We start from the raw sequence: 15,721 nt of genomic DNA, 5'->3' as shown, positions 1-15,721 counted from the left end.
CTTAGTCAGTGTCTAGCATGTAGGAAGCACTTAACAAGTACCATTTTTTTAAAAGTGTCCAATGGGTACAAATCAAGTGCATAGACAACGCAGAAAGAGGGAGGGAGTCAAGGGAAAGAGGACTCAGTGGTGGAAGGCCTCTTGGAAGAGATGTAAGCTTAATTTTGATGGTGAAGGGAGTGGTGATCTGGCGTATAAAGGGGGAGGGCATTCCAGACCAGAGGGAGGATGAGGGAAAGGGGTTGGCAGTGAGCCGTTATCCATCATGGCATAATGAGCAAGCTGGCACTAGAGAAATGAAGTGTGCGGATTCGGCCATGTAGAATCAGCGAAGTAAGGTAGGAGGAAGAAAGGTAATTGTGTGCTTTAAAGCCGGCTGTAAGGATTTTTTGTTTGATGCTGAGCACTTTACAAAGAGATTGCCTTCAATACAATAGAATTGGTAGACATGATCCCACAGGGAGCTTACAGTCTAGAGGGGGAGGCAGACATTAAAATAAATTACAGATAGGGGAAACGGGAGACTGTAAGAGTATGCCCCTGAATGCTGTGTGGCTGGGAGTGGGTGAATATCAAGTACTTAAGAAGTACAGATTGAAGTGCCTGCGCAGTGCAGAAGGGAGGAGTCAGGAAAATGTGGGCTTATTTGGGGGACCTTGGAGGAGATGTGGTTTTAAAAAGGCATTGAAGGTGGGGAGAGTGGTGATCTGTCAGATACGAAGGGGGGGAGAGTGCCAGGCCAGAACGAGGACGGAGGCAAGTGGCCCGTGACGAGATTGACATACAGTGAGTAGGTTGGCATGAGAGGAGCAAAATATCGGGCTGAGTTGTAGGAGCTTAATGAGGAAGGTGTAGGAGGGGGAGAGATGATTGTATGCTTTAAAGCATTCAAGTGTAAAGTGTTTTTGTTTGATGCAGAGGTGGATAGACAGCCACTGGAGGTTTTTAAGGAGAGGGGAAATGTCAGAGTGATGTGTGAACTGGAGCAGGGAGAGACTGGAGGCAGGGAGGTCAGCGAGGAGGCCGATACAGTAGTCAAGGCAGGGTATGATAAATGCTTGGATCAGTGTGGTAGCAGCTTGAGAAGAAAAAACAGATTCTGCAGATGGTGTCAAGGTAGAACCACTGGATTTGGTGACAAATTGGGTAGGTTGAATGAGATAAATTGAAGATAATGCCTGTGAGAAAAGGAAGGATGTGGTGTTGTCTATGGTAATGGGAAATCATCCCACACTCTTCTATTTTTCCAATATAACCTTATTCTGAGGGTAAGGATTGTGTCCCTTCTCTTTTGAATTCTCCCAAGACTTAACTACAGTGCTTTGCACACAGAAAATGCTCTAAATACCATTAATTTGAATCTCACACCACTGGCCCTCTACCCACATCCTTTTTTCTACCTGGATCTCTCTCATCTTTCAAATTTGCATATCACAGCTTTACCCCATCATCAAAATCCTACTGAAATCCTTCCTTCTTGAGGAGGCATTCCCAATCATTCATTCATTCTATCATACTTATTAAGCACTTAATGTGTGCAGAGCACTATACTAAGCACATCCGCTCCCCAGGTCATAGAAGCAGCATGGCCTAGTGGATAGAGCACGAGTCTGGGAGTCAGAAGGACCTGGGTTCTAATCCCGCCTCTGCCACTTGTCTGCTGTGTGACCTTGGGCAAGTCACTTCACTTCTCTGTGCCTCAGTTATCTCATCTGTAAAATGGGGATTAAGACCGTGAGCCCAATGGGGACAGGAACTATGTCCAACCCAATTACCTTATATCTCCTCCAAAGCTTAGTACAGTGTCTGACACACAGTAAGTGCTTAACAAATACCACTATTATTATCTTCCCAAATTGTAACTCCGCACTTACTCATTCACAGCCACCATCACTTTTGTACAAAGTGATTGAATACTTTAATAGATAAGCAGTTCTGTAATTCACCTGTCAAGTTTATATTTCTTCTTCCTTTTGCTTCCTCTTCCTTTCTTCCTGCTGCTCCTCTTCATTCTCCTACTCTTTTAGATGCTAAGCTCCTTGTGGGGAGGGAACGTACCATTTGTTTCTGTTGTTCTGTCCCAAGCACTTAGTAATCAATCAGTTGATAGTATTTAAGGAACTCTTAGAGTGTGCGGAGTACTGTTCTAAGCACTTGGAAAAGCACAATACATGGCATAGTGGATAGAGTGTGGGCTTGGGAGTCTGAAGATCATAGGTTCTAATCCCAGCTCCGCCACTTATCTGCTGTGTGACCTTGGCCAAGTCACTTACCTTTTCTGTGCCTCAGTTACCTCATCTGTAAAATGGGGATTGAGATTGTGAGCCTCATGTGGGACAAGGGACTGTGTCCAACCCTATTTGCTTGTATCCATCCCAGCATGTAGTACAGTGCCTGGCACATAGTAAGCGCTTAACAAATACCATTATCATTATTATTATTATTAACAACATTGGTGAACAAGACCCCTTCCAACAAGGAGCTTAGTCAACCGGAGGAAACAGACGTTGAAATAGACTACAGTGTATCATGGGTGTTCAATTAATACCAGACTGAGCCCCCTACTTCCTCTCCCCCTTCTCCCCCTCCCCATCCCCCCGCCTTACCTCCTGCCCCTCCCCGCAGCACCTGTATATATGTATATATGTTTGTACGTATTTATTACTCTATTTTATTTGTACATATTTATTCTATTTATTTTATTTTGTTAATATATTTCGTTTTGTTGGCTGTCTCCCCCTTCTAGACTGTAAGCCTGCTGTTGAGTAGGGACCGTCTCTATACATTGCCAACTTGTACTTCCCAAGTGCTTAGTACAGTGCTCTGCACACCGTAAGCGCTCAATAAATATGATTGAATGAATGAATACCACTACTCCACTATTACTACTTCTACTACTACTCTTTTCATTTCTCCCCTTCTCTGTTCTTGCTTTCTACTATCACTTCCCCTCTTTTCCTTTAAAATTTGGAGTCATACATAAGGGTCATGAAAGGGAGTGATGATCTAGTCAATGAATTTGTGTTTCTCTGATTTTCTGAAAGATACTGATATCAATGGCAGATGGGTTTTGTCCCCAAAGGAAGTAGTAGTCATAATAATTGTACTTGTAAAATACTTACTGTGTGTCAAGCACTGTTCTGAGCACTGGGGTAGATTCAAGTTAATCAGATTGGAACAGTCCCTGTCCCATATGAGGCTCACATTCTTAATCCCAGTTTTACAGAAGAGGTAACTGAGGCCCAGAGAAGGTAAATGACTTTCCCCAAATCGCACAGCGGGCAAGTGGCGGAACTAGGATTAGAACCCAGGTCCTTCTGCCTCCCGGGCCCGCACTCTGTCCTCTAGGCCACATGAGTGGACAGAGAGTCCGGCTGTGTGTGCTATTTTGGACAGCATCCCTGATGATGACAGTGTCTCGTGCATCACTCAATCCAAATCCATGACTGAGTGACTTTACTGAGGTGAGAGTCCCTGCATTTGAATACCCAAACAAGCCAGCTCTCCTTGGTTTGGTCTGTTTGACTACTCTCAGAAAGTGAAAAAGTCTTTTTCTGACATTTGGGGAAAAAAGAAAAATCAGTCACTTCGAGGCTGATTCACTCAGTCAAATGCCCAGGAAACTATCATATTGATGCCAGTGAGAAATGACGTATTAAAAGTCAACAAGCTGTTATCAGTTTAATCACATTTCCATTAGAGAACACAGATATCTTTGTGATTGTGTTCTTGTGATCTGGGCAAATATCACTATATAAGGAGTGAAATTAGTTAGAGATAAGCTAGTGGGAATAATTTATCATTTCAACACCCAGGTCTAAAACTCAGCGATTTTAGGTTGCACACAGAATAATGCCTGGCATATCTAAAATTGGAATCAGGTCTCTGTGGCTAATAATAACACAAATGTTTAATGTAATATAGCATAATTGCCATCTTCTTAAATTGATTTGAAGTGCATATTTGGGAACCTTTGTTTAAAATATTCCTAAAGCCTAGCATTAGGGTTCCACTGAAAATGAAAGCGGTTTTTATTTTCTATGAATAATGTTCAGCCATTTTAGAATTCTATAGCAGTCCAGAAGTTTCTCTTGGGTTTCATATGAGTAGCTATGTGATCTTTTCCCATAAGATTCCTGACTCTGGAGATGCTCGTGCGAATAATAAAAAGATTTTGACACATCTGTGACATCTGAATTGCTCTGGAAACTTGAGGGGTCTTTTGAGCCTCGATTCTTTTCTCTATCATGTGGAAATTGCTCACAGAAATCGCGTGAAACAAAAAACAGGTGTGGATCCGTTGGGTTATATTTGACCGATGTTGTCAGTCGTGGGCTGCCTGCCCTCTGGGATCAAGTTGCAAACACTATCCTCAATAGTAATTAGAGCTAAGCAGCAATTACAGGCCGTATGATTTTTTCAGACTTATTACCCGTCTGCTGTTTCCTAGCGCCGCATGTTACAAAAGCACCAGGTTGCAGTGATGGAGTTATTTATCTTGAAGGGTAATACTTCATGCGGCGTTTAGATGCTGAAGGAGACATAGAGCGTAATCTCCTAAACTTAGGTAAGCGTTATTTCGGGATCAGTTTGGACACCTCAGAGATTTTTCAGGAAATAGGGTAGAGTGAAATATAAGATGCTGGATGTGAATGATCATTATGTTGGGTTTTTCAGACACATTCCGTCCACGCCGAAAGCTTTTGTAGAAAACGCAAAGTTTCAAAACTAGTGCCTTCTTGGACCCAAAATGCTACCAACATGTAACTTGTTCCTTTTGTTTGTTGGTGCCGGAGCTCATTTTATTTCTTGACGAGTGCGGGATCTCATGTCAGGCAGTTTGTAATGATTGAATGGATTAAAATGGGATGCTCTTTGAGTCATATTATGTTACCAATAGCTCTCCTTTGTCTGTCCCCTTGGCAGTCCATTTGGAACTCAAATCTCTGTCTGGATAATAATAATAATAATGGCATTTATTAAACGCTTACTATGTGCAAAGCACCGTTCTAAGTGCTGGGGTGGTTACAAGGTGATCAGGTTGTCCCACAGGGGGCTCACAGTCTTAATCCCCATTTTACAGTAGAGGTAACTGAGACCCAGAGAAGTTAAGTGACTTGCCCAAAGTCACACAGCTGACAGTTGGCAGAGCCGGGATTCGAACCCATGAACTCTGACTCCCAAGCCCGTGCTCTTTCCACTGAGCTAAGCTGCTTCTCTTGAATATTGGATATTGGATATTCGACGTGCTGTTAGAATAACCGCTAGGGGATTTACTTCAATACGTGGAAATGCATTTTGCTATTTCCAGAAGAAAAGCCACATTTTGATTCCAAGGAAGTATTATTAGAACACTCAGAAAGGATGAAGGCTTAAAAAATTTACTCTGGCCTGCTCCACAGTGAACAAAATGTGTCTGTCACCCTGCATCGCAATGAAATAGCTTCTTTTGTTTTGAAAGCTTCCCTGCTTAAAGGTGCATAACATCCAATATTGGATATTGATCATTTCTTGGGTCAAAACTTGTACGGCCAGGTTCACAGAATGGTTCTTTGGTACTTTTAAGAAAGATAAGTCATTAAACTGTGGCAGAGGAGATTTTTCCCATTTCCTAGTTTTAAATCCACCTGATTTTAGGAAAGGGTGCAGAGGTGCGTGTTTTCATTAGAGCTCCTTGGGCATAGAGATCCGCCTGGAAATCTGAGGAGTCAGTCTCTGGGGAGAGGGTTGTCTGTTTCAACAGGAGGTCTATGTTTGTAAAAAAACAGAGAACAAAATATGTGTTTGTCTTAGTGCCTCCACTGTCTTCCCCCCGGGACCCCCTTCCCACCTCAGTTTTGAGCTTGTGTAAAAAGGAAATAAATCTTACTCATTTTCTAAGTGCTCTAAGATACACAGAAGAGTGAGCTTCTTCAGTGGACGTTCCAGAGGGATCCAGGTGGCTTGAGAGATATCAGGAATCCTGTCTTTTTTAGGCAATGTTTGTGGCTAAAAGATGCCAGTTGACCCCTGGAAAATGAGTTGCTAAGAACAGCAACATTGACTCTTCCCTGAATTCTGGTGGTTGGCTCCCAAATCTCCATGTCTTCATAGAAGTTTGTAGTAGTGCATCTTGGGTTACCAATAATGATAATAACTGTGATGTTTGTTAGAGAAAGAAGGACCTGCATTCTAACCCTGACTCCACCTCATGTCTGCTATGTGACCTTGGGCAAGTCACTTAACTTCTCTGTGCTTCAGTTATTCTGTAAAAGAGGGATAAGTCTGTGAGCCCCATGGGGCCAGGGACTGTGTTCCACCTGATTAACTTGTATTTACCCCAGTTCTTAGAACAATCGTTGGCACATAGTGTGTAACATGTACCATTATTATTATTATTATTATTACCTAACAGTGGCTCAACTATGGACATTCTCTGAGACACAATTGGCTGTCTTTGAACCACAATTTATTCACCATAATATGGCTATTATACCATACCACCCAAAGACGTGCTGTTAGAATAACCACTAAGGGATTTACTTCAATACATGGAAATGCGTTTTGCTATTTCCAGAAGAAAAGCCACCTTTTGATTCCAAGGAATTATTCTTAGAACACTCAGAAAGGATGAAGGCTTAAAGAATTTACTCTGGCCTGCTCCACAGTGAACAAAATGTGTCTGTCACCCTGCATTGCAGTGAAATAGCTTCTTTTGTTTTGAAAGCTTCCCTGCTTAAAGGTGCATAATTCAAATTCTGTTGTGCTCCTGGCATCCAAAAGAGCTCTTAGGTGTCATTGATGTTCCAAGCTGTAGCACCCCTAAGTTCTTCCCTGCTCCAGGAACATGTTAGAATCACAGCTGGTACATTTTGACTAAATGGAGCCAGAATGAGGCCCTCATCAAGCTCATCGGTTCATCTCAACAAAGAGCCAGTGTCAATAAGCAAGTACTGATAAATAGCATGTTTCTGCTAACATGCTCCTGATTTATGAAATAGAAAAAGGAACGGGTGTAGCAGGCCCACAAAGCTGTAAAAGCAAATCCACTTAATCTTTGTATGCCTTTTTATTCTTCGGTAGCTGTGATTTTTTTCAGGGACGAGCTAGTCAAAGGTTAGCCAGACACAGCTATTTGCCTCTACTGATTACGTAACTTTTTGGCCATGAGTTTTTCTCCTGTTTACTTGAGTTGAGCACCACCCTTTTCCAAATCAAACTGGTTGAATGAACTTGGAACTTGGTTTTTGGTTTTTCTTTTTAGCTCTGTTTAGTGTTCTTTTGTATACTCTAAAACAAGGGTGCTCTAAAAGATCATTTAAAGGTACATTGACTTCCAAAGTTACAGTGTTTCTCCTGGGGAATCAAACTGTTTTGAATCCTTTATGGCCTTGTGAAACAAGGAGTTGGAAAGAAAACTTACGCACCATTCTATGCTGCTTATGGATTGAATGTCCGGTGCAGGGGCAGTTTTGGGAAAAGTTGTGGCGATATCAGTGTGGACGGCAGTGACCCTTGCTGTTCATGAGAGAAATAGCTGGGCAAGAAATCTGGGACTTCCCTCGGAGAAATCAGTCCAGCCATCATGGCGGTAGATAGCAATCACCATCTTGCTGCAAATCCCAGATTAATATACATGCTGGGGTATCAATCTAGATGCCAGAACTGATATTCATAGAGCTCAAAACAAAAATAATAATAATTATTATCTTTTATATACCTCAGTTTTCTCACCTGTAAAATGGGGATTAAATCCTACTCTCTCCTACTTAGACTGTGAGCCCAGGTAGGATGGGGACTGTGCCCAATCTGATTAACTTGTTTCTACCTTTAGTACAGTGTAATTTGTTTATTAATTTATCGATTTATGTTAATGTCTGTCTCCCCCTCTAGACTGTAAGCTTAGGAAGGGAATGTGTCTGCTTACTGTCGTAGCGTGCTCTCCCAAGTGCTTAATACAGTGCTCTGTATACAGTAAGAGCCTAATAAATCGATTGATGGAATTAAATGAATACAGTGCTTGACACATAGTAAGTGCTTCTCAGATACCGGAATAATCACAGTAGTGGTATTTGAGGGTGTACTATGTGCCAGTCACTATTCTAAACTCTGAGCTAGATACGATACGATCAGATTTGACCCAGTACCAATTCCACACCAGGCTCTCAGTTTGAAAGGGAAAACGCACGTTGAACAGTGCTTTGCACACAGTAAGCACTTAATAAATGCCATCGTCATTATCACAGGTTCAATAGGAGTAGGGTAGATTTGTGGGTGATTGGACCACGCTGTGTCATTGGCGAAGAAGTTGGGGCTATTTCATGGGCCAATCTTAACAATGAACATTGATAGCCAGACAGGCACCTGCCATTAATCAATGGAATTTACTGAGTGCTTACGTTGTGCAGAGCACTGTACTGAGACTTGTGAAAGTCCAGTATAATAGAGTTAGTAAACCTGATCCCTGCCCACAATGAGCTTACAATCAATCAACCAGCAATTGTATTTATTGAGCACTTCCTATGTGCAGAGCACTATCTACAGGATGTGGTTCTTCTAAGCCTCCTGGTGCTTTATTCAGGGAAAGGGAGGCAGAGGCCAAAGTGGATAGGATGGCATGGATGGCTGCCACTACTCACTCAACCAATCAATGGTATTTATTGAGTGCTTACTGAGTGCAGAGCATTGTACTAAGCTCTTGGGAGCCCAGCACTTAGAACAGTGCTTGGCACATAGTATGTGCTTAACAAATACCATCATTATTATTATTACAGTAGCTCCAACAGTAGCTGAGAAGATGAATGGGGGTCCCCGCTTAGTGCCCCTAGGTGAACTAGGGGGTGAAATCCAAATGATATGATTGAAGAATCCCGGCAGTCCATGTATAATAATGATAATAATAATTGTGGTATTTGTTAACACAATGTGCCAAGCACGGCTTTAAGTGCAGAGATCAATACAAGACAGTCAGGTGGGGAAGAGTCCCTGTCCCACACAGGACTCACAGTCTTAATCTCCATTTTCCAGATGAGGGAACTGAGACACAGAGAAGTGAAGCGACTTGTCCAAGGTCAACATCAGACATGTGGCAGAGCTGGGATTAGAACTCACATCCTCTGACTTCCAGCCCCGTGCTCTTTCCACTACGTATGTGATAGGGCCTCAGCCGATTGACCCGGGGGATCGCTTTTGGCTTCATTCCCATGTTTGCATAATTACGGCAGTGATGATGGTTGGGATTCTATCATTGTTGAGTCTACCATCAGCATCGGGGAGGGAAAGAGGATGAAGCAGGCCCAACTCCCCAGCCCCTGGACTTGGGCCGGGAACGTGGTTGGCTGGGAAGGAAATCTGGAGGATGGGAAGGGACCCATTATCATCTTAGTACAGTGCTTTGCACACAGTAAGCGATCAATAAATACAATTGAATGAATCTTGTTGGACTGGGATTCGCCACAGGATTTGTGTGTCATTCCAGGTTAACAAATACCATCATTATTTTTATTACAGTAGCTCCATCCAACAGGAGCTGAGAAGATGAATGGGGGTCCCCGCTTAGTGCCCCTAGGTGAACTGGGGGGTGAAATCCAAATGATTTGATTGAAGAATCCCAGCCATCCATGTACAATAATAATAATAATAATTGTGGTATTTGTTAACACTTACAATGTGCCAAGCACGGTTTTAAGTGCAGAGATCAATACAAGACAGTCAGGTGGGGAAGAGTCGCTGTCCCACATAGGGCTCCAGCCCCAGGTTGATGATGATGGTATTTGTTAAGCGCTTTCTCTGTGTCAAACGCTGTTCTAAGCGCTGGGGTAGATACAAGGTAATCAGGTTGGACAAAGTCCCTGTCCCACGTGGAGCTCACAGTCTTAATCCCCATTTTACAGATGAGGGAACTGAGGCCCAGAGCATCAAAGTGACTTTCCCAAGGTCACAACAGCAGAAAAGTGGCAGAACCAGGATTAGAACCCACGTTTTTCTTACTCCCAGGCCCGTGCTCTGTCGACAACTGGCCCAGGTTGTGCTCACCCTCATCTCATCCGCATTCCCAACCCCTTCCACAATTTTTTTGTCCTGCTGTTTAAGTGCTTACTATATGCCAAGCACTGTACTGAGTGCTAGTGTAGGCACAAGATAATGAGGTTTCACCCAGTCCCTGTCCTTTCTGGGGCTCAAGGGTCAAGTGGGAGGGACAACAAATCGTCTCTAGACCATGAGCTCAATGTGGGCAGGGAATGTGTCTGCTTATTGTTATATTGTACTCTCCCAAGTGTTTAGTACAGTGCTTTGCACAGAGTAGGCACTCAGTAAATATGATTGAATGAACGAACAGGTATTTCCATTATCCCTGAAAAACACATCCGAGCTTGGAATGGTGAATAAAGCCCTTCTCAGCCGATTGAGTCAACGTGCTGAAACAGGTTGTATTACAAATCTCTCCCCTCTTCATGCTGGGGAGAGATTGCTGCTTTCATAGGGGCCCTAGAGGAATGACGGTTTTAGGTAGTTTTCAAAGATTTGGTTAATACTTAAACTGAGAGAGCTTTTCCATAAAAGGTTGGAGCAAAGAGCAACTGTAAATATTAACTCTGTTTCTTTAAACAAGGCAGGCTTCTAAAAAAAAAAAAAAACCTTTTCTTTTTTTTAAATTACCAAGGATACATATTGTATTCTTTTGGGGCTGAGTGCACAGCTCGTAGACACACAGGACGTGGGCTAAAATTCACTGAGAAGAGAAAAAAGAACTATATTGCCTGGAGGTAGAGTTTATTTGGGCAGCTTTGAATTCCATCCTCTCAAACTGCTGTATCCCTCCTCTGGTAGCCTGAAGCCTTTCTGCGAATCGCAGAGGAAAGAGCCGGAGAGATTTACAGCAAGACTAGCTTTGAGCTCCGATGGAAGGTCAGTTGCCAGTTTTAGGATGAACTTGTCTCGCAGATATTTCTAACTTGCTCGTTTTCATTGCTGTAGGACTCCAACCTGTATGCACTTGGGTGGGCATTTCCTTCACATAGTAGACCGACTCATTTACTGTAGAAACTGTGGTTTAAAAAAAACACTTAACTGTGGATTGAATTTATCTGGTTATTTTCTTCTCTTCCAATAGAAAAATTAAGTGACAAGTTTCAGGCAGCTTTGCCGAGCTTGAAATGCTCGAGAGATCAAGATTTCTCATTTGGCTCTCCTCAGACGTCCCTCTCTTTTATTGTCTCTCCATTTTTTTTTCATTGCTCCCATTGATTAAAATGCTATATTAAAATGAAAATATCTCCCATTGAGATAACGAGCTAGGAATTCATGCTTATCCTCCGGCAGGCAAAATGAATAAACCAGACCAGATGCAAATCTGGCCACCTTTCCAGACGTTTAGGACAGCCAGTGAGAGGGAATTCTGGACATTTTCAAGGGAGTGAATTTTAGTAATAACAGTAATAACTATAATAATAATTCTGGTAATTGTTAAGTGCTTAATGGGTGCCAGGCACGGTACTGAGCGCTGGGGCGGATACAAACAAATCAGGTTGAGCACAGTCCCTGTCCCACATGGGACTCACATTCTTAATCCCCATTTTACAAATGAGGTAACTGAGGCACAGAAAACAACAATAATAATAATAATAGCCAGTTTAGCCAGCCACCAACTAGTTGTCGGTTAGATTGAGTGATTAGGGAAGACTCCATTTATCACCAGATGACATAATATTCTCTTTGCTCTAGGCTATAAGCTCATTCTGGGTAGGGAATGGGTCTAGCAATTTGCAAGTGCTTAATACAGTGCTCTGTGCACTGTAAGTAAGTGTGCAAGAAATACCATTGATTGATTGATGGTTGGGGCCCTAACAGGGCAATGTACTGGAAGGGAGAATGGACATGCATGGAAGCAGTATCCAGAGCAAATTTGTCATCTTTTCTCCTTCCCCTCTCCCACTTTTCATTCTCTCTCCTTCCTCCTCCCATTTCTCCCTCCAGATGGGGGCAATCCCAATCAATCGGTGGTATTTACTAAGAGCTTACTGTGTGCAGAGTACTGTACTAAGTGCTTGGATTTCCTGCTCAAGGTCCTCCTCAACCCAGGGAACCCTGAGGAAATGCTCCAGGATTTCAGATATAGCAGAGCCAGCACTTAGCAGGTCAGGGCACTTGGCTTCTGAATCAACCAAACAAGCAGTGGTATTTACTGAATGCTTACCGTGTGCTGAGCACTGTAGTAAGTGTTTGGGAGAGTGCAAGGCAATAATAAACAGACACATTCCCTGCCCACAATGAACTTCCAGTCTAGAGGGGGAGACAGACATTAATATAAATAAAAAAATTATAGGTATGTACATAAGAGCTGTGGGGCTGAGGGTAGAGTGAATATCAAGTGTCCAAAGAGTACAGATTCAAGGACATAAACCTCTTCTGGAGTCACTGTGGCCACATTTCAAAACTGTTGAGTACCATATGCTCCACCTGGCTTTTCTTTCTCAGTGTTTAGTTCAGTGCTCTGTCCAGAGTAAGCACTAAATAGGTACTATTACTTTAGTAACAATAATAATAATGATGATGATGGTATTTGTTAAGTGCTTCCTATGTACCAAGCACTGTTCTAAGCACTGGGGTAGATACAAGGTTATCAGGTTGTCCCACATGGGGCTCACAGTCTTAATCCCCATTTTACAGATGAGGTAACTGAGGCACAGAGAAGTAACTCTGTGACTTCCCCAAAGTCACAAAGCTGACAAGTGGTGGAGCCGGGATTAAAGCCCACGACCTCTGACTCCCAAGCCTGGGCTCTTTCCACTAAGCCATTACAACTACTACTACTGCTTCCCCTTAGACTGTGAACCCACTGTGGGGAGGGAATGTGTCTAACACATTATCTTGTTATAGTGCATTCTCCCAAGAGCTTCGTACAGTGCTCTGCACAGGGTAAGTGCTCAATAAGTACCATTGATTACAGGTTCCTTTATATGGAATATGATTTCTGCCCTGAAGGAGTTTACAATCCAGTGCTTGACACATAGTAAATGTTCGAAGTAGTAATTATTATTTCCTAAGTCTTAGTATAAGGCTTTGTACTAGGTTCTCAGTAAATATTCTTTCAATCCTATTAATGAAACCATATTTATTGAGTGCTTACTGTGTACTGAGCACTACCATCTGGGAGAGTACACTATGACAATAATACCATCAGTGGATGGTATTGAAGCTAATCGGGTCGGTCAGAGTCCCTGTCCCAAATAGGGTTCACAGTCTTGATCCCCGTTTTCCAGATGAGGTAACAGGCACAGAGAAGCAAAGTGACTCTCCCAAGGTCACACAGCTGAAAAGTGACAGAGCCTGGAATAGAACCCAGGGACTTTTGATTCTCAGGCCTGTGCCCTATCCGCTAGGCCATTCTCACAAGTGCTTTGTATAGTGCTCTGCACACAGTAAGCGCTCAATAAATACGATTGACTGAATAAGTGTTGACTGATTTCAGGAAAAGACCAAGGTGAACTTCAAAAAAAAAGAGTACTTACCCAAAGCTGCGTTTGGGCTGAAGTTAGAGGTTCTAATTGTGGAGAATGTAGAGAAGCAGCGTGGCTCAGTGGAAGGAGCACAGGCTTTGGAGTCAGAGGTCATGGGTTCAAACTCCGGCTCCGCAAATTGTCAGCTGTGTGACTTTGGGCAAGTCACTTAACTTATCTGAGCCTCGGTTACCTCATCTGTCAAATGGGGATGAAGACTGTGAGCCCCCCGTGGGACAACCTGATCACCTTCTAACCTCCCCAGCTCTTAGAACAGTGCTTTGCACATGGTAAGCGCTTAATAAATGCCATCATCATTATTATTATTATTATTTCATATCAAGATCCAAATGGTGGCTAAATGTCTTGTCTAATCCTTATTTCTTGATCCAAAACATCGTACTGTTATGGTGTTCTGGGTGGAGAGAGAACATAATCTGTAGGGATGTCATTCATTCATTCAATCGTATTTATTGAGCGCTTACTGTTTGCAGAGTGTGCTAAGCGCTTGGGAAGTACAAGTTTGCAACATACAGAGACTGTCTCTACCCAACAGCGGGCTCACAGTCTAGAAGGGGGAGTCTAGAAGGGGTCATAAGAGGAGAGATGGAGAATAAGGAGGGAACATAGCCAGAGACTAGGTTCTGTAAGATCATCTTGTATCTCTCCCAACACTTAGCACGATGCTTGGCCCTTAGCAAGTACTTAGTAAAAACCACAACTTAGTCACTAACCAGTTGGTCGGTCAATCACCTGCTGATATTCATTGAGTGCTTACTGTATGCAGAGCACTATACTAAGCCCTTGGGAGAGTACAATATATCAGCATCAGTAGATCCGTGAAGCGTTTACAGTCCAGAGACTGTAAATAGACTGTAAGCTTGTTATGGGCAGGGAATGGGTCTGTTATATTGTTGTGTTGCACTGCCCAAGTGCTTAGTACAGTGCCCCGCACACAGTAAGCACTCAATGAATATGATCGGTCGATTGATTAACTTAGCCCCAGGCTGAGGAACTTTCATAGTAAATGGGGAGCCTAGTTTCACAGTTGTCAAAAACCAGTTCCTAATGGAGATCTTGTGCCTGAAAGTAAAAGTTTTCAAGACATCAGAGGTGTCTTGGGGATCTTACAGCTGGCTACTTGCTTTGTTTTGCAGTGATGTCCAAGCATGACTGACGGCTGAGTGTCACGAGCCGGCCCCTTATAAGTCAGACCTTTTTTCCTTTGCGAACTGATGTTTCTATATGTAAGACTGAAATAAGGACAGTTCAACATGCGCTGTTTTGGGGGTGACAATCAATCAGTAGTATTTACTGAGCATCGACTCTGTGCGGAGCACTGTACTGAGTGCTTGGGTGAGTACAACAGTTAGCCGCTACCATCCCAGCCCTCAAGGAGCTTCCAATCCAGCAGACATGGCAGCTTTTTTTACAAAAGACCGACCTGGAGTTTGGGCCACCTTTATGCCACCCCCGGTCAAATCTATCAATCGTACTTATTGAGCGCTTACTGTGTGCAGAGAGAACTGTACTAGGTGTCTGGGAGAGTCAATAAAACAGTTGGTAGACACGTTCCCTGCCCCCAAGGAGCTTACAGGTTAGAGGATGAGTAGTCTATAGTTTACAGTCTATCTCTAGCATGCTGTCTTGTTCCCGTTTTACAATCCCATTTCTTCCCCATGTTCTCCAGAGCATTTTTCTGTAATGGTGGATCTAAAACCTGAGAAAACTGGAAAAGAGAGAGGTCCTTTTTGGATATTGGCTGACTTTTCAAGGAATACACAGAGATCAGATGATTTTGGAGTTTCAAACAGTGGAAGGGCAGAAATGAAGTGAATCAAAATGTTGGTCCCAGTAGGGAGATTAGAACCCACTTACAGGGAGGACTGAGATTCTTTATAAGCTCCGTCCTAGAATGGAAAAGTTTCTGGGGTAGTTGGGTGGCAATTTTTCAAAAAACAAAATATCAAAAATTGAAAAACTTTTTGATAGCCCATACAAAGCTTTTGCATGTGTTCTTTCATCTGCAGTTCGCACCCTGGAATCTCTGTGAGCAATTGTAGGTAATAATAATAATAATAATTGTGGTATTTAAGTTCTTTCTGTGTGCCAGGCACTGTACTAAGCTCTAGGGTAGATACAAGCAAATCGAGTTGGACATAGTCCCCGTCCCACATGGGGCTCACGGTTTTAATCACCATTGTACAGATGAGGGAACTGAGGCACAGAGAAGTGAAGGGATT

General features: G+C 42.9%; 1 protein-coding gene across 6 annotated transcripts in view; it reads left to right on the top strand.

Moving 5' to 3' along the window:
• ZNF385B (zinc finger protein 385B) overlaps positions 1–15,721 on the top strand; it is a 316,667-nt gene that overhangs the window by 205,318 nt on the left and 95,628 nt on the right. Inside the window, exon 1 of one of the 6 annotated variants that reach the window (XM_038750911.1) lies at positions 10,792–10,887. The exons of the other annotated variants lie outside the window; for them this stretch is intronic. Coding sequence (XP_038606839.1) covers positions 10,881–10,887 — 7 coding nt within the window. The 5' untranslated portion in view covers positions 10,792–10,880. Of the gene's footprint in view, positions 1–10,791; positions 10,888–15,721 lie in introns of those variants that run through there. 6 annotated transcript variants of the gene reach the window in all.

This window comes from Tachyglossus aculeatus, chromosome 9, assembly GCF_015852505.1.
Source record: "Tachyglossus aculeatus isolate mTacAcu1 chromosome 9, mTacAcu1.pri, whole genome shotgun sequence".
Lineage (NCBI taxonomy): Eukaryota > Metazoa > Chordata > Mammalia > Monotremata > Tachyglossidae > Tachyglossus > Tachyglossus aculeatus.
Note: the sequence above shows the minus strand (reverse complement) of the source record. Positions and strands in the feature narration are given on the sequence as shown.